A 26,026-nucleotide genomic window follows, 5' to 3' on the forward strand; every position below is an offset into this window, starting at 1 on the left:
CAGGGTCGGGCCCAGACTAGGAAGGAGTCTGGTCTGTGACAGAAGCTCATTGGAACGACTCTGAGGGTGAGATTTTCCCTGTGTTCAGTTTCCTCCTGTACTAGGCTCAGACTTGCGTGATTTGGTTTTATTTTGCTGGGTGACTGACTTTGTTCTGTCTGTTCTTACTGGGAGCCACTGAAATCCTGCATTCTGTATTTAATCAAATCACTTTTTGCTTATTAATGAACCCAGAGAAAGTGATTGATCCCTGGGGGAGCAAACAGCTGGGCATCTCTCTATCGGTGTTACAGAGGATGGACAATTTATGAATTGACTCCGTATAAGCGTTATACAGAGTGAAATGGATTTATTTGGGGGTTGGATCCCATTGGGAACGGGGTGTCTGGTGCTGGAGACAAGGCTGAGCGGCTTTCACGTAAAGCCTGCAGTTTTGGGGGCGTGGTTCAGACCCCGGGTCTGTGTTGCAGCAGGCTGGGGTGCCTGGCTCCACAAGGCAGGGTGCTGGAGTCCCAAGCTGGCAGGGGAACCGGGCTCAGAGGTCATTTCAGCACGTCAGGTGACGGTCCCAAGGTGGTGCCTGTGATCGAACGCACCCTCCTGCTTGGCCCAGCTCCGCCTCCCGCTCCCATCCTCCGCAGCACTTGGGAATCTCCCACGATGCACTGCAGGGGCGCTGGTACCCGGGGTACCCCACAGCTCCCTGCGCCCACCAGCAATGAACGTGGTGGCGGCGGGAGGCGGGTGCAGTGAGGCGGCATCAACCCCTGCCCTGCTGCTGTTACCAAACAAAGCACCCGCCCCCCGGCCGAGAGAGCGAATCAAGCAGCCTGTGTATCTGTAGGACCTACAGGAACGGGGGGGGGGGGGCTCGCTGAGACCGAGTTTGCCCCCCGAGCGTTGGGGCCCAGGGGAAGGGGTGGGCGGGCAGCAGACAGACAGACAGACACAAAACAACGGACGGACACTCGGGGCCGGAGCTGCGAGGAACCACAGCGCAGGTGACGCGCCTGCGGGGTGAAATCCGCCGCCACAGGATGCGACACAACACAGCAGCAGCATCTTCGCAGCCCGGGGCCAGGCAGGAAACCACCGCTGCTGAGGCCCTGCTCTGAAACGGACCCAGGTGTTCGGGGGGCGAGGGGGGAGGGGCAGCTGTCGCCGTCCCCAAGACCCTCCCAGGACCTGGGCAAGATCATCCCCTGCGGGGCAGGGCCCGAGATGCCCCATAGTGCCCCGGGCATCACAGAGGGATGGGAAATCGGTATCACAGAGTGTCACACGAGAGCATGAAAGTGGCATGGCACCGGGAGGGGATGGCTCCAGAGGTGGCACCAGGAGGGGATGGCTCCAGAGGTGGCACCAGGAGGGAACAGCTCTCACGGTCTCTAGGAGGAACCCGTCAGTGGGCCAGACCCCCGAGGGGTCTCCCCCTTCCTCCAGAGTCGGCCACGCGGCTTCACCGCCTCCTCAGGGTGGAGCTCGGGTCCTGCAGCCCCCCCGATGCCGTCCGTGAGCTCCGGTCCCTGGGGGGGGACTCGCCCGCTCCGCAGGGATTAACGCCCCTCGCCCGGCGTTTGCAGTGACACTCACAGAACCAAACAAAGCACCCGCCCCCTGGCCGAGAGAGCGAATCAAGCAGCCTGTTTATCTGTAGGACCTAGAGGAACGGGGGCGGGGGGCGGCTCGCTGAGACTGGTTTCCCCCCGGGTGGTTTATTTGTGGAGAACAGAGATGTTCAGCCTGGCCCATCCAGGTCACCCGGAGCCTGGCCAGGCTCGGTTCTTGGCTCTCCAGCCGGCTGCCTGCGGGCGGGGGCCGTTCATGGTCGCTCGGTACCAAATGTCCCAGTCACTCGCTTTGCCATTGTCTCCAGAGACCCGGTGCGGCCCGGCGCCGGTCCCCCCTCCTGTGTTGTGCCCAGCCCGAGAGCGAGCCGCCTTTCCCCACCCCGCTGCGTGTCGGGGGAAACTGAGGCACGCACAGCCTTCACAGAAAACGTTCCAGAAAATTCCCATCCTGTCACGACGGCGCCGGGGCGGGCGGCTCCGGGAGGGGGCGGCTCCAGCCATGGGATCCAGCGCGCGGCACGAGGGGCGGACCGCGTCCTGTCTTCGCAGAGGCGGGACGGTCCCTGGAGCTTTGCGGGGCGCCGCGTCCCGAGGGGTAGGAAGTCAGCGTCAGGTCCGGGCACTGCTCCTCGCGCCCCTGCTCCCAGCGCGCGGCCCTGCTGTGCCCCGGGCCCTGCCCTCTGTCCCGGCCAGGCCGGGGGGGTACCTTGGGGGGCAGGGCCCCCCCGTAGGCTGTGGCGCTGGACTGGGGGGTGAAATAGTCCAAGTTGATGAGCACGTAGGGGGCGGAGAAAGAGCTACGCCGGCCCGGCAGCCCCTGCTGCACCCACAGCGCCATGGGGGTCTCCTGGTAACACAAGACGAGCATTAGGGAGGGGGACCTGCCCCACTTACCGCTCCCCCTAGGGCAGAGCCCCCCACTGCACCTCCCCCACAGAGACTGCAAGCTCCCAGCATGCAATGGGGCCCAGCTGCCCCCCACAGAGACTGCAAGCTCCCAGTATGCAATGGGACCCAGCTGCCCCCTACAAACACTGCAAACTCCCAGCATGCAATGGGGCCCAGAGTTCCCCACAGAGACTGCAAACTCCCAGCATGCAACAGGACCCAGCGACCCACCTTCGCCCCTCGGGGGGGGGCTGCAACTCCCAGCATGCAATGGGGCCCAGCAGAGCGCCCTTCCCCGTGCCAGCCCAAGGAGACTACAGCTCCCAGCATGCAATGGAAGCCGAGCTGGATGCTGCCATGGAGCAGGGCATCCCGCTGCACCATGGGATATGTAGTCCCAGGGGGTTGCCATTCCGCACGCTCCCTGGGGCAGGGTCCGTGTGCTGGGGGGCTCAGGCCGCAGCCCGGAACCCGTGCCCCACGGAGGCCCTGCAGGACCCAGGCTGTGGGGGCAAGGCAGGGGCGGGTCTGAGCCGAGCGGCGGGCAAGGAACTGAAAACCGGGGTGGTTTCCTGTTCAGTGACGCTGCAGCCGATGTTTTCCAGCAGGCGTCTACGGTGGTGGGGGTGGGGGGGTGATCAGACGTGTGGGGGGGTGAATAGAGCAGAGTCCATCTGCTTTGTAGAGTCCCAGGACAGGGGGGTGGCTAATGTCCATGCCCTCCCTCCCCCCCCAGGGGCTGGCTCGGACTGACCCCTCTGCCCCATGGAGGACTGGCCACGGGGGCCTCGGTGCCCCAGGCCAGCAGACAAAGTGCATGAGGTGCCCCCCCATCAGGGCCCCCAGTGCCATCCCACCCCCCAGCCCCGTGGAGAGCAAGGCAGTGTCACCTGAGAGCTGGGCAGGTCGGGGTGGGGATGAGAGACCTTCAGCTTCCTAGAGAGAAAGAGAGCAGGGGGTACAGTGAGTGGGGAGAGAACCCAGGCGTCCTGGCTCCCAGCCCCCCCTGCTCTGACCCACCAGCCCCCACTCCCCTCCCAGAGCCGGGGAGAGAACCCAGGAGTCCTGGCTCCCAGCCCCCCCCTGCTCTAACCCACCAGCCCCCACTCCCCTCCCAGAGCCAGGGAGAGAACCCAGGAGTCCTGGCTCCCAGCCCCCCCTGCTCTGACCCCCAAGCCCCCACTCCCGTCCCAGAGCCGGGGGAAGAACCCAGGTGTCCGGGCTCCCAGCCCCCCCCACCCCCGAAGTCTGGGGTGTCCTGTCCCCGCCCCTGTCCTGCTGTGGGGGTTGCTGGGACTGGGGGGGTTCGTGTCTCCTACCTCCGCCTCCTTGCCCACTCCCGCAGGAGGTGCCCCAGCAGCAGGACGCTCCCCAGCAGGAAGAAGCCCCCGGTGCCCAGCGTCCCCAGCACGTCGGGGCGCAGGAAGGTGCTGCCCAAGGAGTGGGGGGCCGGGGAGGGGTCAGCGGCTGCGGGGGGAGGGAGAGGGATTGGAGAGTGTCCAGGGATGGAGAGTGTCCAACAATCCCTCCAGCCCTTCATCCCTCCCCCCGCACCCGTCCGTCCCTCCCTCCCTCCTCACCCTGCTTCCATCCCTCCCTCACCACCCTGCTTCCATCCCTCCCTCCCCCCGTACCCATCCGTCCCTCCTTCCCTCCGCACCCTGCTTCCATCCCTCCCTCCTCCCCCAGCACCCGTCCGTCCCTCCCTCCCTCCGCACCCTGCTTCCCTCCCTCCCTCCTCACCCCAATTCCATCCCTCCCTCCCCCTGCACCCATCCGTCCCTCCCTCCCACCGCACCCAGCTTCCATCCCTCCTCCCCCCGCACCCATCCGGCCATCCTTCCCTCCGCACCCTGCTTCCATCCCTCCCTCCCCCCGTACCCATCCGTCCCTCCTTCCCTCTGCACCCTGCTTCCCTCCCTCCCTCCCCCCGCACCCATCCGTCCCTCCTTCCCTCTGCACCCTGCTTCCCTCCCTCCCTCCTCACCCTGCTTCCATCCCTCCATCCCCACCGCGTTTCCTTCCGTCCCTCCCTCTGCACCCCACTTCCATCCCTCCCTCCCTCAATCCCCACCCCACTTCCATCCCTCCCTCCCTCAATCCCCACCCCCCTTCCCTCCCTCCCTCCCCCCGCACCCTGCTTCCATCCCTCCATCCATCCCCCTGCACCCCACTTCCCCCCTCCCTCCCTCCCTCCCCCCACACCCCACTTCCACCCCTCCCTCCAACCATCCCCCCCCCCGCCCCTCCGGCTGCCCCACGCACCGGGCTCGGGGATCAGGACCTGCAGGCACTGCTCCGACACGCCGGTAGGGAAGCTGGAGAACTTGCAGCAGTAGCGGGTGCCGTTGTGCTGCAGGTCCAGGCTGGGCACCGTGAGCCCCACCTGCCCGTCGTGGGACATGTTGGTGACCCGCAGGCGGCCCCGGACAGCGGGGAACACGTAGGCCCCGTGCGTGGGGTGTATCACGGCCAGGTCCTCACGGCTCCAGTTCTGGCCCCAGCGCCACCAGCTCACCAGGGTGATGTGCTCCTGGCCCGGGAAGGCGCAGTGAAGCTGCAGGGGGGACCCCAGGGCCATGGAGTCCTCGGCCCAGAGCTTCAGCCCTGCCTTGCTGGTCCCTAGTGGGGAGAGAGGAGAGGGGTTAGACCCCAGAACCACCGGTCTCCCTGCCTCGCTCCCAGCCCCCTGCCCTGACCCACCAGCCCCCAGCCCCCTCCCAGAGCCGGGGAGAGAACCCAGGCGTCCTGGCTCCCAGCCCTCCTGCTCCAACCCACCAGCCCTCACTCCCCTCCCAGAGCCAGGGAGAGAACCCAGGAGTCCTGGCTCCCAGCCCCCCTGCTCTCACCCACCAGCCCCCACTCCCCTCCCAGAGCCGGGGAGAGAACCCAGGCGTCCTGGCTCCCAGCCCCCCCTGCTCTAACCACCAGCCCCCACTCCCCTCCCAGAGCCAGGGAGAGAACCCAGGCGTCCTGGCTCCCAGCCCCCCCTGCTCTAACCACCAGCCCCCACTCCCCTCCCAGAGCCAGGGAGAGAACCCAGGAGTCCTGGCTCCCAGCCCCCCTGCTCTGACCCACCAGCCCCCACTCCCCTCCCAGAGCCGGGGAGAGAACCCAGGAGTCCTGGCCCCCACCCCCCTCCCAGAGCCGGGGAGAGAACCCAGGAGTTCTGACTCCCAGCCCCCCCTGCTCTAACCACCAGCCCCCACTCCCCTCCCAGAGCCGGGGAGAGAACCCAGGAGTCCTGGCTCCCAGCCCCCCTGCTCTGACCCACCAGCCCCCACTCCCCTCCCAGAGCCGGGGAGAGAACCCAGGAGTCCTGGCCCCCACCCCCCTCCCAGAGCCGGGGAGAGAACCCAGGAGTTCTGACTCCCAGCCCCCCCTGCTCTAACCACCAGCCCCCACTCCCCTCCCAGAGCCGGGGAGAGAACCCAGGAGTCCTGGCTCCCAGCCCCCCTGCTCTAACCCCCCAGCCCCCACTCCCCTCCCAGAGCCGGGGAGAGAACCCAGGAGTCCTGGCTTCCAGCCCCCCCTGCTCTAAGCCACCAGCCCCCGCTCCCCTCCCAGAACCGGGAAGAGAACCCAGGCATCCTGGCCCCCAGACCCCTGCTCTGACCGGTGTCCAGGCACTGGCTGAGGAGCAGGGCGACGAGCGGGAAGCTGCCGGGCCCGGCCATGGCGCCGCGGGAGCACAGACAGCAGCGATCGCAGCTTTCGCTTCCCCCCTCGCCGGCAAACAGGAAAGCGCCACCTCCCACACGCCCCACGGGCTCCGAGGCCCTGCCAGCCCCACATCTCCGGCCTCACCGACAGGCCGGCTGGTGGCTGCTGCTAACCACATCGGGCAGGGCCGGTCCCTTTTCCTCGCTCGCTCACACGCCCGGCCCCGTGCGAAGCTCTCGCACGGCCTGTGCCAGGCACGCCAGTCCCGGGTCACCAGGGTCACGCCTGCCTCGTCCCAGCTGGCGTGCCCAGCTCCCGCTGAAGGCGTGGGAACAGAGACCCCCCCACACACAGCTGAGCCCTGGCGACACCCCACACGGGGCGGTCAGAGTCCGCAGTTGGGGGGTAACGAAGTGGGAATGTTCTTAATGTTTTCTCTGAATACTGTGTGGGTGCCTCAGTTTCCCCATATGCCTTTCTTAAGTATCTAGGTGGGAGGGATAAGGGGGTGTGATTGTTGCAGAGCCCTAGAGGGCCCGTGTCCCCACCCCGCAGCCCAGGGCACCTCCCCCACCCACATTTCACAAAAGCCCCTCTGTTTTCAGTCATGTTTTTTAACTGAATTGGCATGGGGGGGGCACTCCAGAGTCAGTAGCCAAGGCCAGTGCATTGTGGGATGGCTAAGCCCGGTGCATTGTGGGATGGCCAAGCCTGGTGCATGGTGGGATGGTGCATGGGGGTGGGGGTGCACAGCTGTGCGAGTGCACACCCATGGGCATGTCTGCCTCACGCCATACGTGGGGCAGTGCAGAGCCGTGCACACGTGTCAGTGCGTACACGCGTGTCTCAGAACCGCAGGGCTGAAGGCCGGAAGGAACCACTCGACCCGCCTTCGTTATGGACGACCCGGAAGAAAACGATCTCGAACGCTCCTGGGTCAGCGTCCTAACCCACGGAGCCCAAGATGGGATGGGAGTTGGTGTCTGCTACAGACACTAGGAACAGGATGACCGGCTCCGTAACCATCTATCTACGAGGTGTGGGGGGGAACTGCCGAATCACGGGGGGCTGCAAGTTGAGCGACGTATTCTGGAGGGTTCGAGCTGCCCTTGAGATGACAATTTCCAAGCTCAAAAAGCGTCGCAGCCGAAACAGGGCAAATCCTCGATTAGACCCGGCCGTGGCAGACAGAGACACTGAGCACAGAACTAAAAACGAACGGTCACTTCAGGCACCGGTAATCACAGCTTGACCACATTGCTAACGCGCAAACAAAGTCCCAACCTGCGCTAGATCTGCTGGGTGCTTTAAAAGAGACTGTTTCACAAAGCGGAAGACACTTCTGCCTGACCTCAGCTGGGAGGAAGAATTTAATTAGAAAAAAGTGAATGATACTCAGAAAGCCACATTTCCACCATCGAAAGGAAGAAGTGCATATTGGTTAAAAAAAAAAAAACCTGGTTGAGGGGGAAGTGAAGGCAGCTAGAAAAAATAAAAATAAGTAACTGGAAGAAAGGGCAAGTTGGATGTAACGAAAATGGATCCGAAGCTAGGGATTGTAGAAAATTGATAAGGGAAGCGAAGGGACACCAGGAGAAATCTGTGTCCGGCAGAGTTAAGGACAAAGAGAAGTGTTTTGAAAAGTACATTAGGAACAAAAAGAAATTCTGACAATGGTACTGGTCCATTACAGGAGGGAAACGGTAGAATTATCAATAATGCAGACGGCAGAAGTGTTTACTAATGATCTCTGTTCTGTATTCGAGGTTGCTGTCGTCACGTCACGTGATCACTTCATTCATATGGATTCTAGTCAGGCTTTTGACAACAGTCCCGCCCGCCAGGCTCGTAAGCAAATCAGGGAAATGTGCTCAAGATGCAGTTCCAAAGAGTCGTCGTTACAGGTTTGTGGTCGAACTGGGAGGGCGTCTCTACCGGGGTCCCACGGGGGCCGGTCCTGGGGCCGTTCGGTATCCTCATTAAGGACTCGGATAAAGGAGTGGAGAGGATGCTCCTAAAAGCGGCAGAAGCTGGCCGGGGTCGCAAGCACTGGGTGGTTCTAGGCCTGTCGGCCCGATACCTTCCCAGGCAAGAGAACGGAGCGGCCGATACAGGATTCGACTGCTAACGAATTAAGCGGGATAATATAATTCAGGCCAGTCCCCGCGGCTGTCTGGAGAATTGATCGCTTGGCTTGTGCGGCGAGGACGGGTGCGGCTGGCGAAGGTCGCAGGGCGGCTGCGACAGCCTCAGGCGTCGGCAGGACTAACGAGCGCCGTGCCAAACGAACCCGGCCCGCGCCCGGTGGCTGAGGAGCTGACCCCCGGCGAAGCCTCCCCGTGGAAGGGGATCCGGCGTGGCCCAGGCCTGGCAGGCACCCTCAGCTCACCCCCTCCATCAAGTTTGCAGAAGACCCCGCAATTGGAGGCGAATTCAATCGCGTCAGGCGACCCCACGGCAGTCCCCCCCCCCCCCCCGGAGCTCTCACGTGGCCATGGGCAGAGACCGAGGGGCCCCCAGCGCCCTGGGGGTGAGACGGGCCCAGAGGATCTAGCAGCGCCCTGCCCCACGGATAACTGAGTTGGGGGGAGGGAAATCCCTGCCCCCCACCCCGTGTCCCGGCTCGGATGGAGCGTGGGTGCACGAGGGGTGTGCGTGGGGTGAGCCCCACAGCCAGGGCTGCACTTCCCTCTTTCCTGCACCCCCCCAGCCCCTCTCTGGGGGGGTCGCAGCCCCAAGGGGAAGGACCCTCCCTGCCCCCCCAACCAGAGAGTGGGGCAAGGCCGGGCCCACCCTGCAGCCAATCACCTCGCTCCCCATGCGCCAGCCCTCCATGACATCACAGCTCAGCCCTCTATGACATCACTGTAGGGTGGGAAGTGGTGGGGGGAGCAGAGCCAGCAACACACCCCTCCCCCAGCAGGATGGGGGGGGCTAAGCCCCCCAGCCCATGACCCCAGCCCCCTCTAATACCTCATCCCTGCCCCCTTCACGGCCCCGCCCCCCACCCTGGGGGTCCCTGCGCTGCCCCCTGCCCGGGACCCCCAGGCCCCAGCCCCCCCTTCCAGCTCCACTATGAGGTCACAGGCCCCGGGTGCTGCCTCACAGCAGGACCCCCCCCCCAGCCATGGGGCTGCCCCCCAGGACAGAAGCTGCCGCCGGCCATGTCCTGCGACTCCTGCCAGTGCCTGGGCGACGCCATGCTGGGGGTCCTGGGGCTGCTGGTGGTGCTGTGTGTGGGGCTGAACACGACCAGCCTGGTGAGAGCCCGGGGGGCCGGCCCCATGGACCTGCCCCCCAGCAGGGCCCCCTCCCGCCCCGCACTCAGAAATACCCGGGCTGGGGGAGCCAGTGAGTCTGCAGGGGGGATACTGGGTTGAGGGGAGACACCTGGGAGGGGGGCTGAGGGGGGGGGGGATAAGGGCTGGGTCTGAGAGTGGGGTTCACCGGGCTGGGGGGGCCGAGTCTGAAGGGACCGGGGGGGTCTGATCCATTTTCCCCCCCTCCAGCTCTGGCTGCACCTGAGACCCCTTGTCCTGCATCTGCTCCACCTCTGCACCCCAAAATGTGAGTCCCGTGCAGTGTGTCAGGGCAGAGCCCCCCTTCTCCCAGCATCCTCTGGGGCAGAGCCCCCCCTTCTCCCAGCATCCTCCGGGGCGGGGTCCCCCCTTCATCCAGCGTCCCCCAGGGCAGAGCCCCCCTTCCACCAGTGTCCTCCGGGGAGGAGCCCACTCATCCCAGCATCCTCTGGGGCAGGCCCTGCCCCCCAGGGCTGTGGGGGGACACTCCGAGCCACGTGCTCCCACAATGCCCTGGAGCAGGGGAGGACATGGGGGGCACGACCTGAGGCTGGTGGGAGGCTGACGCTCCCTTTCTCTCCCCCTCTAGTGGACGCTCTGAGCAGACCAGCCGGCCCCCCGGCCAGGCCCCGCAGCCCCCCAGCAGTGCCAGGAGCTTGGGGGGCCTCCGGCCCCACGGAGGCCGGCCGAAGACTCCGCCCGGGGGCCCCTCTCAGCTCCCGACGCCCCCCGGCCAGCGCCCCCCCCAGCCTGAAGATGGAGGAGCCCGGGGCCCGTCCTGGAGCCCGGCCGGCCGTGCCCCACAAGCTGGGGGGCCACGCGGCCCCACGCCCCACCCACCGCGCCCGCGTCTATGTGAGCCCCGGCTGGAGCCCGCCGCCCCCCAGCCTGGGCGGGGTCAGCTCCGAGGGCTGGCAGGGGGGCTCCGTGTGCCCCCCCAGCCCCTCCTTCGCCTGCTGGAACCGGGAGGGCTCGGGGGTCCTGCGCCGGCCCCCCCGCGGGGGACAATAAACGGCAGAGCGCGGAGCGGCTGGGGGTGGCTCTCTGAGAAAGGGGGACCCCCCCAATTCCACCCAGCCCCACAGGGGCAAGGAATGGGGGGCTGGCCCTGGCCCCCGTGAGCCTGCCCCATGGTGATCGCTGGGGGGGTGCAGGGCTGAGCAGCGTAGGGGGGGAAGCTCTCCCCACCCACCCCCGTTCCCAGCCCCCTACCTGCAGCCCCAGCGGCCGCTCAGCTCCCCTGCCACAGGCTCTGCCCCACTCTGGCACTGCGCCCCACAGCCCCAGGGCGAGGGCAGAGCAGGACGCCTGGGTTCCCTAAAGGCAGAGAAACGCCCTGTCCCTCTCCCCATCCAAGCGGGGGGATGGGGGGGCCAGGACGGCTGGGTTCCCCGGAAGCACAGACAGGCCCCATGGGAGCAGGGGGAGGGGGGGCCAGGACGCCTGGGTTCCCCGGAGGCAGAGACAGGGCCCGCGCGAGCAGGAGGCGGGGGGCCAGGACTTGGGGGGGGGGGTCCCCGGAGGCAGACAGGCCTCACGCGAGCAGGGGGATGGGGGCCAGGACGCCTGGGTTCCCCGGAAGCACAGACAGGCCCCATGGGAGCACGGGGATGGGGGGCCAGGACGCCTGGGTTGCCCTGAGGCAGAGACGGGCCCCGTGCGAGTCGGAGGCGGGGGGCCAGGACTCGGGGGGGGGGTCCCCGGAGGCAGACAGGCCCCGTGCGAGTCGGAGGCGGGGGGCCAGGACTCCGGGGTTCCCCAGAGACAGACAGGCAGCAGAGAGGAGGGCAGGGCTGGTTTATTGGGAGTTAGCAGTTTACAGCGCGGTATTCACAGCTATGTACAAGGGGGGGGAGGCAGCCCCCTTGTCACCCCCCCACTCCAGCCAGGCCGGGCACTGCAGGTGAACGCCGATCCGCTAGCCTCTGGCGCCCCCCGCTGGCCTTTGCTGCCACTGCAGCCGCCCCCACACGCCGCGGGGCGCGGGGTCAGATCCCCCCCCATCACCGACCCCAGCCCCGGGGGCACCATGGGGGCGGGGAGTCCCTGTGGCCGGGGTCACTGGGAGGGCTGGGGCGACCCGGCCAGGCCCCCCTGCGCCCCATTGGCCTTGCCGAAGGGGCTGGGGGTGCCGGGGGGGCCTTGGGGGCTGTCGCCGGGCTCCTGCTTGATGGTGGGGGCGCCGGCGGGGGCCAGGCCGGGCAGCACCAGGCCCGGCGGGGCCGAGGGGGAGAGCTGGGCCCCGGGGGGCCCCCCCGCTTTGCCCCCCTCGCCCGGGGGGGGCAGCGAGACCACGATGTATTTCTGCAGGCTGCCCGTCACCGTGGCGCTGGGCGCCGTCTGGGCCGTGGAGACCAGCTTCACCACGGGCTGCACCCCGGCCGCCGTGGTGCTGACGGGGGAGCTGGCCGTGCCCAGCGGGCTGCTGCTGAAGGTGATCACCTGCCAACGACAGGCACGGGGGTCAGCCGGGGACAGACCCCCCCACGCCAGTCTGCCCCCCAGGACTCACCCGGAGCAGCATGGGGGAGCCCTGCCCTCCCCCCATGCCAGCCTGCCGCCCAGGACCCATCTGGGGCACCATGGGGGAGCCCTGCCCTCCCCCCACGCCAGTCTGCCCCCCAGGACCCATCCAGGGCACCATGGGGGAGCCCTGCCCTCCCCCCACCCCTGCCTCCCCCCAGGATCCACCTGGGGCAGATTGGGGGAGTCCTGCCCTCCCTGCACCCCCCCATGCCAGCCTGCCCCCCAGGACCCACATGGGGGAGCCCCCCTCTCCCCTTTCCAGCCTGCCCCCCAAGCCAGGGATCCTGATAGGCTGGACACCAGGCAGCTCCGAGAGGGGGGATCCGGAGGGGCAGATGTGGGGGCCGAGGGGCAGGGCCGGGCGGGAAGGCGGCTCCCCGGCGACCCTGCCCGACACCCCGGCTGGGAGGGGAGCGTGGCTGGGGTGGCCGAGCCGGGCTGCGGAGCGGGGAAACTGAGGCAGGGGTGGCGCAGGCCCGCAGCTGACCACGGCGCTGGAGCTAAAACGTCTCTTCCCCCCCCCCCGACCCCCGTACCTGCTGGGAGGCGCTGCTGCCGGAGGCGGAGGACATGACAATGTACTTGGTGGGGGGCGGGGAGGGCTGGGTGGGGGTGGAGGGGCGGCCGGACACCAGGGTCTGCACGGGCAGCGTGATGGAGCTGGGCACTTTGATGATGCTCGGGGCCCGCGGGGGGCCCTGGGGGGCCTGGGACAGGGTCAGCGTCGGGCGGGGCTGCCGGGGGGAGACGGAGAGACGGGGTCAGACAAACCCACCCCAGTGCCCTCCCCGTGCCCCTAATACGGGTCTCAGCCCCACAGCCTTCTCCCTCGCAGTGCCCACGGGAACCCCCGCCTCCTGCCCCCCCACAACCCCCCCCAGCCTGCCCCTCCTAGGTCCCCTTCCCACTGACCTCTCTCCCCCTCCACCTGGATCCGCACCCCAGAATCAGCTCCCTGCCCCCCATGGCATCCTCTGCCCCCTCCCCGCTGCTGGTTCCACCCCAAGCCTTGTCCCCCCGTGAGCCTGCTGCCCCCCCCACAGCCAGGTACCCACCCCAGAGCCAGCCGCCCGCCCCTCCCCAGAGCGAGCAGCCGCCCGCCCCCCGTACCTGGGTGATGGTGAGGGTGGTGCGGTTGACCTGCTGGGCCTGCATGGCGGCCTGCGCCCGGGCTTTCACCACGTGGGTGCAGAGCAGGGAGCCCAGGGAGCCGTAGTCGGCCTTGTACGAGTCCTGGTTGTCGGGCGGCGGGCGGATCTTGGCCAGCACCGGGGCGCAGTGCTTCTGCGGGGCGGGCGGAGGGGAGAGGTGAGCGGGAACCTGGCAGGCCAGGAGGGAGGCGGGGGTGGAGAGAGTGGGAGGGGCCCAGGAGAAAGGGGTGGAGCCCCAGGCTGTGGGAGGGGCCAGGAAGGGGCGGCGTCTCATGGACTGGGCGGAGCCAGAGAGAAGAGGTGGAACCCCAGGAAGTGGGAGGGGCCAGGAAGGGGTGGAGCCTCACTGACGGGGAGGAACCAAACAGAAGGGGGAGGAGCCCATGAGACAGGGGCGGAGCCTCATGGACTGGGCGGAGCCAGAGAGAAAGGAACAGAGAGTAGGAGGAGCCTCAGGGAAGCTGAGAGCAGGAGGGGAGTCGGAAGAGGATACTAAGTTGCAGCCCCAAATACAGAGCCCCCAGGCCACGCCCCCCACTCCAGACCACGCCCCCTGACACCAGGCCACGCCCCCCACCCCCCGCACTCACCAGCAGCAGACTCTGGACGTGGTCGGCCCCGATCTTGTCGATGCTGCTGACCACCGGCCCCTCCACGATGGCGCGCACCCGCTCGCCCTCCACCTGCAGCCGCGGCAGGATCAGGGTCTTGATCACCTGGGAAGAGGAGCTGTCAGCTGGGAGGCCACCCCGACACCCGCCCCTCCCAGCAGCAGGCCCCAGGGTCCGTCCCCCCCAGCAGGCCCCGGGAGCCCCCTTCTCCCTCGCGGGCCCGGGGGGTCTCACTCACGTCGTGACCCAGCTCGGCCAGCCCGGCGATGGAGCCGTACCGCGTGGTCCAGGGCGTCTTCTCGTCCACCCAGCTCTGCGGGGACAAAGGCGGGGTGAGTCCTGCGCCCCCAGCCCCCCCAGAGGGCCTGGGGACGCAGGACACAATGGTAATGGCGGTGGTACTAGGCCCCGCCCCTCTCCCCAGGCCCCGCCCACCTTGGTGAAGGTCTTGGTGATGCGGGACTGGATGTTGTTGGTGGTGGTGCTGAAGTTCTTGCAGATCTGGGCGATGAGGCGGGCGGCGAAGTCCCGCAGGGCCCAGTGATTGTCCACGTCCGGCCGCAGGCAGAGCTGCCGGCTCACGATACAGGTCATCACGGCCGGGATCAGCTCATGCAGCTGCGGGGGGGCAGGGGGAGAGGGGTTAGCCGCTGCCAGGACCCAGACCCCGTCGCCTCCCGCTGCCCAGCAGGGCTCACAGAGGGAAGAGAACCCAGGAGTCCCGGCTCCCAGCCCCGCCCCGCCCCCAGAGCTGAGCCAGGACCCCGGCGTCCGGGCGGCCACTCACGTATTTCTCCAGGTACAGGGTGGGGTTGTCCATCAGCGCCTTCACCATCCGCATCAGGTAGATGAGCAGCGCCAGGTTATTCTGCACCACGTTCACACGCACCTGGGGGGAGACCTGGTCAGGGGGACGGCGCTGGGGGGCTGGCCCAGCTCCCCACCCCCCCACGGGTCCCCCCCAGCCTAGAGGGGACAGACGGGGGTCAGGGATCACACCTGGGGGGCTCGGCCCGGCCCCCCCCACTTACCCCTTCGGAGATGAAGGTGCTGAAGCGAGGTAACATCTGGTAGAGCCCGGGGTCGGTGGCGATGCTCTGCAGGGCCTCCTGGGGGGGCAGAGAGAGAGCGGCCTGTCAGCGCTGGGGGGCCCGGGGGCCCTATCGCACAGGGGAAGGGCGCGCCCGGGCTCTGTGGGGGGGTGGGGGGGGGCACTCACAGCTCTCTTGGCCTCGCAGGAGCCCACGCAGGCCTCGGTGATCTCCTTGTAGTACAGCTGCTGCTCCACCGACAGCTCGTGGATACTGCGCGGCTTCAGCTTCAGCGGGGCCCCCTCCAGCACCGGGGCCTTCTTCTCCTTCCCTGGGGGGGGGGCAGGGTGTGAGCAGAGCCCCGCCTCCACCCACTAGCCCCACCCCCTGGGACACAGCCCCACCCCCTCCAGCACCGGGGCCTCCTTCTCCTTCCCTGGGGGGGCAGGGTGTGAGCAGAGCCCCGCCTCCACCCACTAGCCCCACCCCCTGGGACACAGCCCCGCCCCCTCCAGCACAGGGGCCTCCTTCTCCTTCCCTGGGGGGGGGGCAGGGTGTGAGCAGAGCCCCGCCTCCTCCCACTAGCCCCACCCCCTGGGACATAGCCCCACCCCCTCCAGCACAGGGGCCTCCTTCTCCTTCCCTGGGGGGGCAGGGGGCATTAGACAGCGCAGAGTCGCTCCCCCCCAACTGCCTCCCTCCATATTGACATGGAGCCACCCCACAGCTCTCACCCTTCCCTCCCCCGCTAACACAGCTCTGCCTCCCCCCCACCAGGCCCCTAGGAGCCCCTCCCCCTCCCGGCCCTGCTGCCCCCCCGCCCACCTTTGCCGTCCGGGGCGGCTGCGCTCTGCCCCTGGCCCTTCAGGGGGCCGTTCTCCTCCTGCCCGGGCTTCGTGGATTTCAGCGGCTCCGTAGCCTCCGCTTTCTGCTGCTCCTTGGGGGCTGGAGAGAGACACGGAGCCGGGTCACGAGCCAGCCCCTCGCGGGGGCGGCTGTTCGTACAGGGGCCCCTCGCCCGGCGCTGAGATGCAGCCACCTCTGGGGCGGGGCGGCCGGTTACCCAGGGACCCCTCGCCCGGCGCTGAGATGCGGCCACCTCTGGGGTGGGGCGGCCGGTTACCCGGGGACCCCTCGCCCGGCGCTGAGATGCAGCCACCTCTGGGGTGGGGCACAGGGCTCCACCAAGGGCATTTCTCTGTCGGGAACATGCAAACTTTTGAACAGCCCAATTCCAGGGAGCGTCGCGGGCATCACCCGGAAAAGCTCGTCTGTCGGGTTGCCTAGTGGTGAGCGGCCGGCCGGCCAGGCCAAGCCAAGCGCACAGACAGAACAGAATGCAGAGGAAGCAGAAGGTCCGGTTCCCCGTGGGGCAGCACAGCGGGCGCTGCGCCCGGACGCCTGGATCCACGACTCACCTGGGGGCGGGTTCTCGGGGATGGCGGGCTGGGTGCCTTCGATGCTGAGCCAGTGAGCTGGAAGGAAGCGGAGAGGAGGGTGAGAGCTGGCCCGGGGGAACCCCCCCCTGCCTCCCCTTCCAGGCACGCCCGCCCCCCAGCGCCCTCCCCCCGCGGCGCCCCCACCTTTGAGGCAGGCGTCCAGCGGGACGCGGGGCAGCGGCGTGTTAATGATGTCGCTCAGATCCACTTCCTTCTCCTCGTAGAAGTAGAGCTCCCGCCCGCCCCCGCTGGCGTAGCGGAAGGGGATGAACTCCTGGGCGTGGAAGCCGTAGAGCGGCTGCGGGGGAGAGGGGGACACGGCTCTGAGGCACGTCCGCGGCGCCGCTACGGGCCAGTTTGGCTAAGCAGGGACGAAAGCCGAGCGCTCGCCCGGGCATCCGGCGACGGACGCAGCCAGGTCGGAACGTCACTAACCAGCTGTCCCGGCGTCGGATCAATGCAGCTCGCCCCCAGTCCTCGCAGGGCTTCCCATCAGCCGCCAGGCAAACGCCGAAGGATGAAACCTCGGCCCACCCCTCTGCCTTCAGGCCGGGACAGAGTGTTGGCTGGGGCCCCAAGGGGTCCCCCCACAGAGGTGTCTCTGGGGTCCCCTCATCTGTGCAAGCCCTCAGGCCACGCCTGGCCTCACATCAAGCATAGCCTGGCTCCGCGGCTTTATGTGCCAACTGGAACGGCCCCGGGTACGATACGCCCCGGGCCCATCGGGGAGGCCGACGGGAACGGCCCCCTAAGGCCAGAGATACCCAACCCTTAGAGCAAGGGGCCCCCTGGCATGGAGCCGAACCAGCTCACGGGGCCCAGCCCAGCCCCAGCCCCCCAGGCCCAACACCGCAGGCCCCCTGCCCCACCAGCTCCTCGGCAGCAGGGGCTGGAGCAGGGGTCCCCCCCCCCCGACCCCGTTACCTCCACATTTTTGAGTTTCAAGGCGTAGTCCACGTCGCCCGTGGTCAGCTTCCGGCGCTTGCCCATGTGCATGAACTTCAGGGCGTCCTGTGGGGAAACGGGGGTGTGTGTGTGTCATGTGGGGGGCAGGGCAACCACAGCAGGGGGCGGCCCTGCTTCGCCCCAAGGGCCCCTGGGAAGGTGAGGGTGGGAGCAGAGCCGGGGGAGGAGGGCAGGGTCCGCTGGGGGGCACGAGTGGGTTCTCGTAGGGCCGGGATGGGGCCACACCCTGGGGCGTGGGGGGGTTTCTCTGGGGGTGGGGGTAGGTACGGACAGTGTGTGGCTGGGGGGGGGTTGTGAGGGGCTCCCCCCAGGGCAGAGGACGCACGTGGGGGCCGCATGCCCCGTACCTGGGCGATCTCCTTGATGCGGTAGCTGACCTCGTCGGCCAGCAGCTGGGAGGTCTCCTCGGGCACCTGGGCGATGCCCATGGCCTCCGCCATCACCTTCATGGACTCGGCCGGCAGCAGCGTGTGGCTCAGCTTCAGCTTCTTCTCCTCCGCCATCCCGGTCCCGGTCCTGGCCCCGCGCGGGGCCCCGCTGCCGCCGACACCGCCACCAGGGGGGGGGGGGGGCGGGGGGGTGGAAATGGGCCCACGGGGGGGGGGGGCGGCCCCAGGAGGGGGCCTGGCCAGGCTGCGTCTCCCGCGCACCCGGAGCCGGCGGGGCCCCCAGGGCCAGGCCCCGGGCCAGGGGCCCCCACCTGAGCCCAGCTCGCGCCCCCCCCCCGCCGGCCTCCCCCTCCCCCCACAGCTCCTCCCCCCCCGCCGGCCTCCCCCTCCCCCCCGCAGCTCCCCCCCCCGCCGGCCCCCCCCCCCGCCCCCTGACCCCCCCCCCGCCGGCCTCCCCCTCCGCCCGCAGCTCCTCCCCCCCCGCCGGCCTCCCCCTCCCCCCCGCAGCTCCTCCCCCCCCGCCGGCCTCCCCCTCCCCCTCCAGCTCCCTTCCCCCCCACCGGCCTCCCCCTCCCCCTCCAGCTCCCTCCCCCCCGCCCCCCCCCCCCCCCAGCTCCAGCCCCCCCGCCCCCCAGCCTCCCCCTCCTCCCCCCCCCGCCGGCCTCCCCCTCCCCCCGCAGCTCCCTGCCCCCCGGGCCTCCCCCTCCCCCCCCCGCGCCTCCCCCCCCGCCGCGCCCCCCCCGCCGGCCTCCCTCTCCCCCCGCAGCTCCCCCCCCGCCGGCCTCCCCCTCCCCCTCCAGCTCCCTCCCCCCCCGCCGGCCTCCCTCTCCCCCCGCAGCTCCCCCCCCGCCGCCCTCCCCCCCCCCCCGCTGCTCCTCCCCCCCCCGCCCGCCGCCCCCCCCCCCCCCCAGCGCCCCCCCCGCCGGCCTCCCCCCGCAGCTCCCCCCCCCCGCCGGCCTCCCCCCGCTCACGTCTCACTCCGGCTCCCCGCTCTCCCCCGCCGCCGCCGCCGCCGCCATCTTGCTCCCGCCCCGCCCCCTCCCGGTCCTGGCAGATGCCCCGTCCCCGCCCATCGCCCTGCGGCAGCCCCGGGCCCCGCTCACACCGCCGGGCCCGGGTCCGCTCCCCCCCCCGATCCCGCACCCGGATCCCCCCGGAGCCCGGCCGCTGCCCGCCCCTCGAGCCCGCGCCCCCGCCGGCCCCTCACTACACCCCTGCCAGGACCCGAGCGACCCCGGGGAGGGGCCAGCGCCGGAGACTGACCGGCGCCTAGGCAGGGCACTGCGCAAGCGCGGGATGGGGGAAAGACTGCAATGCGCATGCGTGGGTCCAGACAGCCGGGACCGCGCCTGCGTACCGCGCGCTTGTGCATTCTACCGAGCATGCGCAACATTGGGCTGAAGGGGTGGGGAAAAATGTTATTATTACGCATGCGCATTCCCCCCCCCGCCTTTGGCTTACGATGCGCATGCGCAGTGCCGGTCCTTTGTTAAACCAGGCGGGGCTACAGTGCTTTTCCCAGCCCCGCCCCCTGTTTGCGCATGCGCCTCGCTCCTCCCCGACGGAACGAGGCGTCTATGCGCATGCGCCGAGCGTCCCGGCGCTGAGTGCGCATGCTCGGTGCCAGCTCCTCCTTAAAGGGCCAGCGCCGCTATTTCCCTGCCGGGGCGGGAGCGCAGCCATGTGGCTCCCCCTGCTGGGGCTGCTGCTGCTCGGGGCGCCGGGGCAGGGGGCGGGGCAGGAGGAGGAGGATGAGAGGCGGCCCACCCCCTGCGAAGGTAAAGGGGGGGAGGAGCTCTTAAAGGGGCCACGCCCCCTGCCTGGGGCTATAGAGACCGGTCCGTATGGGGCTATAGAGACCGGGCCCATATGGGGCTATGGGGACCAGGGGCAGGGCCTGCAGGGCTGTGCCAGCTAATCGGGGCAGGCTGGTTTAGGGCGCAGACGAGCTCTCCCCAGATAGTCATATGGGGCTATAGAGACCGGTCCGTATGGGGCTATAGAGACCGGCCCTTATGGGGCTATGGGGACCAGGGGCAGGGCCTGCAGGGCTGTGCCAGCTAATTGGGGCAGGCTGGCTTAGGGCGCAGACTTGAGCTCTCCCCAGATAGTCATATGGGGCTATAGAGACCGGTCCGTATGGGGCTATAGAGACCGGCCCATATGGGGCTATGGGGACCAGGGGCAGGGCCTCCAGGGCCGTGCCAGCTAATCGGGGCAGGCTGGCTTAGGGCACAGACTTGAGCTCTCGCCAGATAGTCATATGGGGCTATAGAGACCGGTCCATATGAGGCTATAGAGACCAGGCCCATATGGGGCTATGGGGACCAGGGGCAGGGCCTGCAGGGCTGTGCCAGCTAATCGGGGCAGGCTGGCTTAGGGCGCAGACTTGAGCTCTCCCCAGATAGTCATATGGGGCTATAGAGACCGGTCCATATGGGGCTATAGAGACCAGGCCCATATGGGGCTATGGGGACCAGGGGCAGGGCCTGCAGGGCTGTGCCAGCTAATCGGGGCAGGCTGGCTTAGGGCGCAGACTTGAGCTCTCCCCAGATAGTCATATGGGGCTATAGAGACCGGTCCGTATGGGGCTATAGAGACCGGCCCGTATGGGGCTATGGGGACCAGGGGCAGGGCCTGCAGGGCCGTGCCAGCTAATCGGGGCAGGCTGGCTTAGGGCGCAGACTTGAGCTCTCCCCAGATAGTCATATGGAGCTATAGAGACCGGTCCATATGGGGCTCTATGGACCAGGGAGGGGCTGCAAGGCCCAGGCACAGCCATGCTATGCAAGCCAAGCAGGGCCTGGCTGGGTCAGGGTAGGGTGGGAAAGGTGACCAGGCTGTCCCTATGGGGCTACAGGGACCAGGGACGGCCCCAGTGGGTGGGCATGGGGCAGTGTGGCCATGGATGGGCCAGGCAGGCAGCTGACACCCCCACCCCACCCCTCGCAGTGTGCAAGTACCTGAGCCTGGAGCTGCAGGAGACCCTGGCGCAGAGCGGCCGCTCCAAGGAGGTCCTGGAGCTGGGGCAGGTGCTGGACTCGGGCAAGCGGAAGAGACGCATCCAATACAACACCTCGTAAGTGTGGGGGAGCTGGGGTCCCGGATGCCTGGGTTCTCTCCCCGGCTCTGGGAGGGGAGTGGGGGCTGGTGGGTTAGAGCAGAGGGGCTGGGAGCCAGGACTCCTGGGTTCTCTCCCCGGCTCCGGGAGGGGTGTGGAGGCTGGTGGGTCAGAGCAGGGGGAGCTGGGAGCCAGGACTCCTGGGTTCTCTCCCCGGCTCTGGGAGGGGAGTGGGGGCTGGTGGGTTAGAGCAGGGGGGCTGGGAGCCAGGACTCCTGGGTTCTCTCCCCGGCTCCGGGAGGGGTGTGGAGGCTGGTGGGTCAGAGCAGGGGGAGCTGGGAGCCAGGACTCCTGGGTTCTCTCCCCGGCTCTGGGAGGGGAGGCTGGTGGGTCAGAGCAGGGGGGCTGGGAGCCAGGACTCCTGGGTTCTCTCCCCGGCTCTGGGAGGGGGGGGCTGGTGGGTTAGAGCAGGGGGGGCTGGGAGCCAGGACTCCTGTGTCCCTGTGATGTGGCCCTCTCAATTCGCTGCTCCCAAAAGCACTGCGCACCCCAGCTGGCCGTTCGCCTCTCACCCCCGCTCTGCACACGGCGTCTCTCTTTGTCCGCCCTGTAAACGTACCTGAGGTTATTTAACAAGCAGGGACGGGGGGGGGGGGGACACCAGCAGGGAGACGTATCGAAAATCTGCACAGCCTGGAACCGTAACCTGTGTCCTAGAGCCTAGACTGAATTAACACCCCCCCCCCCACACACACACACCCCGGCCCCCGAGCGCTCAGTAGAACTGGGCCCTCGGCGTGTTGTGAGTCCCAGAAACCCAATTTTCTTTTTACCCAAATCCCAGAATTTTCTTTTTTTTGCCAACGTCCAAAAGCAAATCTTATTTTTTTAACCAAACCAAATTTCTATCCAAAATTGTTCAGTTTTTTTTAGACCAAAACCAGGAAAATTTCACCCTTTGCACAAAACTGGTTTGTTTGGGGCGATTTCCTTGGGTGGGGAAAATGGTGCTGGCTCAAGAGATGCCCCTCCCGCATTCCCCGCCGGGATCCGGACCCCAAGCCAGCCAGGATCCGGACCCAGCCCAGGGCCCCGATCCTGGCTCCAGTCCGACCCGCTGCGAGGGGGGGGTTAGACCTCAGCTTTGCAGAGCAAAGCACTTTGTGACAACCCCGATTCGGCCCGTCCCCCAACTCCTCACCCCCCCCTTCTGTCCGCCTAGGGAAACCCGACTGGCCGAGGCGCTAGAAACCGTGTGTGAGCGATTCCTGCATTACAGTGTCCATGCCGAGCGCCCGGGCAGCCTGCGGTATGCCAAGGTACGGCCGGGAGCCAGGACGCCTGGGTTCTCTCCCCGGCTCTGGGAGGGGAGTGGGGGCTGGTGGGTGAGAGCAGGGGGGGCTGGGAGCCAGGACTCCTGGGTTCTCTGCCCGGCTCTGGGAGGGGAGGGGGGGCTGGTGGGTCAGAGCAGGGGGGCTGGGAGCCAGGACTCCTGGGTTCTCTCCTGGCTCTGGGAGGGGAGTGGTGACTGGTGGGTCAGAGCAGGGGGGGCTGGGAGCCAGGACTCCTGGGTTCTCTCCCCGGCTCTGGGAGGGGAGTGGGGGCTGGTGGGTTAGAGCAGGGGGGCTGGGAATCAGGACTCCTGGGTTCTCTCCTGGCTCTGGGAGGGGAGTGGAGGCTGGTGGGTTAGAGCAGAGGGGGCTGGGAGCCAGGACTCCTGGGTTCTCTCCCCGGCTCTGGGAGGGCAGTGGGGGCTGATGGGTTTGAATGGAGGGAGGGGTTTGGTAGCCCAGGACTCCTGGGTTCTCCTCTCTCCCCGCAGGGTCAGAGCCAGACCATGAACACCCTGAAGAACCTGGTGAACAAGGGGGTGAAGGTGGATCTGGGCATCCCCCTGGAGCTCTGGGACGAGCCGTCGGTGGAGGTGACGCAGCTGAAGCAGCAGGTGAGAGTGGGGGGGTGATGAGTTCGGGGGGTGGGGGAGCCAGTGGACTCCACGCGGCGTCAGAACAAGAACGAGCAGCCGGAAGCCGAAGCCGGACGAATTCCCCGGAGAAACGAGCGAGACGAGCTGGAGGAGGCACTGGAGCGATGGTGGGTGCGGAGGATCAGCGCTCAGGAGGCCGCTTCTCAGGGGTGCATCCCAGGCCAGGGGGATCTCCCCCTGCCCCCCATCTCTCACGCCCTGGGGCCGACCCGGCGCTGACCCCCCTGCAAGGCTCGGATCGCTCCCGACGTGGGTCAATCAGCCTGGGGCCCGGTTCTGCAGCGCTGGGGGGGGGGGCGTCTCCTTCTCCTGGTGGCTTCCAGGCCGGCCTGGCGCCTCTCCAGGACACACAGGCGACCGGTTTCCCCCCGGGGGCCGCAGGGGCCGGGGTCTCTGGGCTGGGCTGTGCGGGCCGGGGGGTTACTGGGGCCTTCTGACCTTCCGCCCCGTGGCCGGGTCCCCTCTCCCCCCCAGTGCGAGACGATGCTGGAGCAGTTCGAGGCCGTGCTGGAGGATTGGTACTTCCACCACCAGGAGACGGCGCTGGGAGCCTTCCTGTGCGAAGGGCACGTGCTGGCGCCGGGGGAGAGAGGTGGGTAAACCACCCCCCCACCACTCCCAGCCCTTCACTCCCGACCCACAGCCCTTGCTAGCACCCCCCTGCCCCCCCGAGCCCTGCCGGTGCCCCTCACTCCCGACCCACAGCCCTTGCTAGCCCCGCCCTGCCCCCCCCCCCCGGCCTGGGCTTTCTGAACACACAGGCGAATTTTCTGTTGTGCCTAATCCCCTTCCCCCGCTGTTGTGTTGGCTCCCGCCCCACCCCAGAGGCAGCTGCCTCCCCAGCCGAGGAGGGGAGGCCCCAGGCCTGTTAACTACTCTCTGCCCCCACAGGGTGTCTGAGCGAGGTCTGGACAGGGAGGAAGGGTGACGAGGGAGCCCAGGAAGAGGAGGAGACGGAGGAAGAGACGATGGAACAACCCAGCCCACCCACCAGGCATGCAGCTCATGACCCCAGGGAACTCTGAGCGGTGGGGCGGGTTGGTACATTCACAGGGAAGGACTTTGACACCCCTGGATGCCTTCTCCACCCTCCCCCACAGGGGCTGGGGGGCCCTGCTGGGGACTGGGGGGCCCTGCTGGGGACTGGGGGGGAGGAAGGGATCTGCCTTTTCGGTGCCTTACGCACAGCGGCCTGGGGTGGGGGTGGAATTCCCCTTCCCCCCGCCCCGTTGTCGTTCTGTCCGTCTGTTCTGTCTCTGTCTGTCCATCTCTGGTTTTTATACAGAAATGCCGGGTTCTGGGCCGCAGTGAAGTGTTTTTTTGTTGCCGTTGGCTTGTTCCCGTGGGGGTCAGGAGAGCTGGACGGGGCGCGGGGGGAAGGAAGTGGTGGCAGAGCTGGGCTGTAGGGGAGGTTGGGTGGGCAGGAGGGAGCTGGTCTGAAAGGGGGGCGGGAGGGGGGTTGGGGGTGTGTGAGCAGCGTCCTAGTCGGGACCCAGCTGAGGTCACTCAATCAGGGTGAACTGCAAAGAACGGGGCAGACAGACCCCGAATGCTGGTGGAGATTCCAACACTGAGGGCTTGGCTACACTTACAAATTTGCAGCGCTGCAGCAGGGTGTGAAAACACACCCTCTCCAGCGCTGCAAATTGCGGCGCTGGGAGAGCTCTCTCCCAGCGCTGGTGCTTTGACTACACTTAGCGCTTCAAAGCGCTGCCGTGGCAGCGCTGCCGCGGCAGCGCTTTGAAGTGTAAGTGTAGCCAAAGCCATAGATTCACCAGCCAGCACAAAAGAGCTTCTTTGGAGTCCAGGGAGCGATCCTGCCTCGGGCTCCCAGCCAGGTACCCACGGCAAATATGATGGAAATTTCTGCACATCTTATTCCATCACAGAAAAGAACAGGTTCTGCCCACCCCAAAGGCTCGGACACGTCACCTCCGCGGTTAGTGACTAGTCCGGCTATCACCCAAGTACACGCTGCAGCCAGTTCTTCTTAACTAAAATCAGCTTTATTAGAAACCAAACGCGAGAGACTCTGGTTCACAGTCCAGTATACCCACAGACATGAGCTCCAGCCATTGAGGCGCAGATTCACGGCGGAGAGGGGGAGCTCTGCCCTGGCAGAGGGTCCCTTTAGAAATAGTTCCTAGGTTATAGTCCAATGGCCAAAGCTCGTATTCAGAGCGTAACGGGGACCTCAGGCAGGTGACTCAAACTTCCCCTGGTGCAGCCTAAGCAGATCTGAGCTGAACAGGATCAAGACCCATCTCATGTCCCCTCTGGGGAGTCCCTCGGGGGCCGGAAGGTCATTAGGGTGACTTTGAGGCAGGCCCGACGCCGGTACTCAGCTGTAGGAATGAACATAAGGCCATTTGCTTGTTCCTCCACCATTCACGGCACATCTCAAAGAGAGACGGATGCCGCGATATCCCCTGCTCACAATTCGTTTCAGTGATACCCGAATGCAGCCGAGGCAGGGACCGTCGACGCTGTCACATGTAAATACACAAACATCATCTCCCCACATATCTTCTGTGGGTTATTTATTTGGCAGGATGTTTAACCCTTTCCAGCCATGTGTCACAGGAAGGCAGGGGGAGCTTGGCTGTATGGGGGTGCAGGAGAGGGGTTGGGGGCACGGGGGAGCTGGGCTGTGGGGGTTGGGGGCATGGGGGGCAGAAGGGGAGTTAGGGAGCTATGCCGTATGGGGCAGGAGAGGGGTTGGGGAGAAAGGGGGAGCTGAGCTGTTGGGGGGACAGGAGGAGGGTTTGGGGGGCAGGGGGCAGCTGCCCTGTGAGGGAGGTTTGGGGGCAGGGAGGTTGGAGGGGGTGGGAGGGAGCTGGGCTGTAAGGGGGGGCAGCAGCAAGGTTGGGGGCAGGGGGAGCTGGGCTGGAAGAGGGGGCAGGAGGGGGGTTGGGGGCACAGGGGGGAGCTGGGCTGTGGGGGAGGTTGGGGACAGAAGGGAGGTTGTGGGGTGGGAGGGAGTTGGGGGAGCTGGGCTGTGGGGGGGGGGAGGAGGGGGGTTGGGGGCACAGGGGGGAGCTGGGCTGTGGGGCGGGTTGGGGGCATGAGGGAGGTTGGGGGGCAGCAGGGAGTTGGGGGTGGGGGGAGCTGGGCTGTGAGGGGGGGTAGGAGGGAGGTTGGGGGCAGGAGGGCAGTTGGGGTGGGGGGAGCTGGGCTGTGGGGGGGCAGGAGGGGGACACGGGGGGGAGCTGGGCTGTGGGGGGGAAGGAGGGGGGTTGGGGGCACAGGGGGGAGCTGGGCTGTGGGGCGGGTTGGGGGCAGGAGGGGGGTCGAGGCAGCTCTAGGTGCAGGGGGGACGTAACCCTCCCCCACCTCCAGTTGGGCCGCAGTTGTGTGGGGGAGGGGTCAGGAGGGGGAATTTGGGGTCATGGGGGAGGGGCTCAAGCGAGACGCCCTGTGGGGGGGGGCAGGGGGGGCACCAGG

At 67.7% G+C, this 26,026-nt stretch overlaps 4 protein-coding genes across 5 annotated transcripts; 2 read left to right on the forward strand and 2 right to left on the reverse strand.

The window, feature by feature from the left end:
- Positions 1-1,591: 1,591 nt before the first annotated feature.
- On the reverse strand, positions 1,592-9,002 carry PVRIG (PVR related immunoglobulin domain containing). Of its 2 annotated transcripts, none has more exons than XM_045001548.1 (5): positions 6,076-6,181; positions 4,725-5,081; positions 3,779-3,926; positions 3,350-3,395; positions 1,592-2,418 (listed from the first exon to the last, which is right to left on the reverse strand). In XM_045001548.1, exons 1-5 carry the CDS (start codon positions 6,134-6,136, stop codon positions 2,023-2,025), a joined length of 1,008 nt encoding a protein of 335 aa, XP_044857483.1. In that variant the 5' UTR covers positions 6,137-6,181; the 3' UTR covers positions 1,592-2,022. The 2 variants fall into 2 exon arrangements, with proteins under 2 accessions (XP_044857483.1, XP_044857484.1); XM_045001549.1 differs by lacking the exon at positions 6,076-6,181 and adding an exon at positions 8,931-9,002 and having other exon boundaries at positions 1,594-2,418.
- Positions 9,003-9,122: 120 nt separating this feature from the next.
- SPEM1 (spermatid maturation 1) lies at positions 9,123-10,432 on the forward strand. The gene is made up of 3 exons (XM_045001533.1): positions 9,123-9,382; positions 9,632-9,689; positions 10,011-10,432. Exons 1-3 carry the CDS (start codon positions 9,287-9,289, stop codon positions 10,430-10,432), a joined length of 576 nt encoding a protein of 191 aa, XP_044857468.1. The 5' UTR covers positions 9,123-9,286.
- Positions 10,433-11,201: 769 nt separating this feature from the next.
- Positions 11,202-18,523, reverse strand: TAF6 (TATA-box binding protein associated factor 6). The gene is made up of 15 exons (XM_045001536.1): positions 18,506-18,523; positions 17,493-17,701; positions 17,104-17,190; positions 16,324-16,477; positions 16,159-16,215; positions 15,566-15,685; positions 14,929-15,071; positions 14,741-14,818; positions 14,497-14,598; positions 14,145-14,327; positions 13,948-14,022; positions 13,689-13,814; positions 13,058-13,231; positions 12,484-12,681; positions 11,202-11,863 (listed from the first exon to the last, which is right to left on the reverse strand). The coding sequence occupies exons 2-15, from the start codon at positions 17,646-17,648 to the stop codon at positions 11,480-11,482; spliced, it is 2,037 nt and encodes a 678-aa protein (XP_044857471.1). The 5' UTR covers positions 17,649-17,701; positions 18,506-18,523; the 3' UTR covers positions 11,202-11,479.
- Positions 18,524-19,148: 625 nt separating this feature from the next.
- CNPY4 (canopy FGF signaling regulator 4) lies at positions 19,149-23,883 on the forward strand. The gene is made up of 6 exons (XM_045001553.1): positions 19,149-19,312; positions 20,487-20,613; positions 21,818-21,914; positions 22,418-22,540; positions 23,057-23,174; positions 23,474-23,883. Exons 1-6 carry the CDS (start codon positions 19,216-19,218, stop codon positions 23,605-23,607), a joined length of 696 nt encoding a protein of 231 aa, XP_044857488.1. The 5' UTR covers positions 19,149-19,215; the 3' UTR covers positions 23,608-23,883.
- The last annotated feature ends 2,143 nt before the right edge of the window (positions 23,884-26,026 follow it).

Source organism: Mauremys mutica, unplaced genomic scaffold, assembly GCF_020497125.1.
Source record: "Mauremys mutica isolate MM-2020 ecotype Southern unplaced genomic scaffold, ASM2049712v1 Super-Scaffold_328, whole genome shotgun sequence".
NCBI lineage: Eukaryota > Metazoa > Chordata > Testudines > Geoemydidae > Mauremys > Mauremys mutica.

Bases quoted from the DNA above. Each gene is read 5' to 3' on its own strand.
- PVRIG (XM_045001548.1), bottom strand. From the start codon at position 6,136: ATGGCCGGGCCCGGCAGCTTCCCGCTCGTCGCCCTGCTCCTCAGCCAG. The intron at 3,927-4,724 runs GTGCGTGGGGCA...CTCCCCCCGCAG, and splicing joins GGTCCTGATCCCCGAGCCCG to CCGCTGACCCCTCCCCGGCC. The intron at 2,419-3,349 runs GTGACACTGCCT...TTGTGTTACCAG, and splicing joins CCGACCTGCCCAGCTCTCAG to GAGACCCCCATGGCGCTGTG.
- SPEM1 (XM_045001533.1), top strand. From the start codon at position 9,287: ATGTCCTGCGACTCCTGCCAGTGCCTGGGCGACGCCATGCTGGGGGTC. The intron at 9,383-9,631 runs GTGAGAGCCCGG...CCCCCCCTCCAG, and splicing joins GGCTGAACACGACCAGCCTG to CTCTGGCTGCACCTGAGACC. The intron at 9,690-10,010 runs GTGAGTCCCGTG...CTCCCCCTCTAG, and splicing joins CCACCTCTGCACCCCAAAAT to TGGACGCTCTGAGCAGACCA.
- TAF6 (XM_045001536.1), bottom strand. From the start codon at position 17,648: ATGGCGGAGGAGAAGAAGCTGAAGCTGAGCCACACGCTGCTGCCGGCC. The intron at 14,023-14,144 runs GTGGGCGGGGCC...TTGTCCCCGCAG, and splicing joins TCACCAAGACCTTCACCAAG to AGCTGGGTGGACGAGAAGAC. The intron at 13,815-13,947 runs GTGAGTGAGACC...TCCTCTTCCCAG, and splicing joins TGGCCGAGCTGGGTCACGAC to GTGATCAAGACCCTGATCCT.
- CNPY4 (XM_045001553.1), top strand. From the start codon at position 19,216: ATGTGGCTCCCCCTGCTGGGGCTGCTGCTGCTCGGGGCGCCGGGGCAG. The intron at 22,541-23,056 runs GTGAGAGTGGGG...TCTCCCCCCCAG, and splicing joins TGACGCAGCTGAAGCAGCAG to TGCGAGACGATGCTGGAGCA. The intron at 23,175-23,473 runs GTGGGTAAACCA...CTGCCCCCACAG, and splicing joins GCTGGCGCCGGGGGAGAGAG to GGTGTCTGAGCGAGGTCTGG.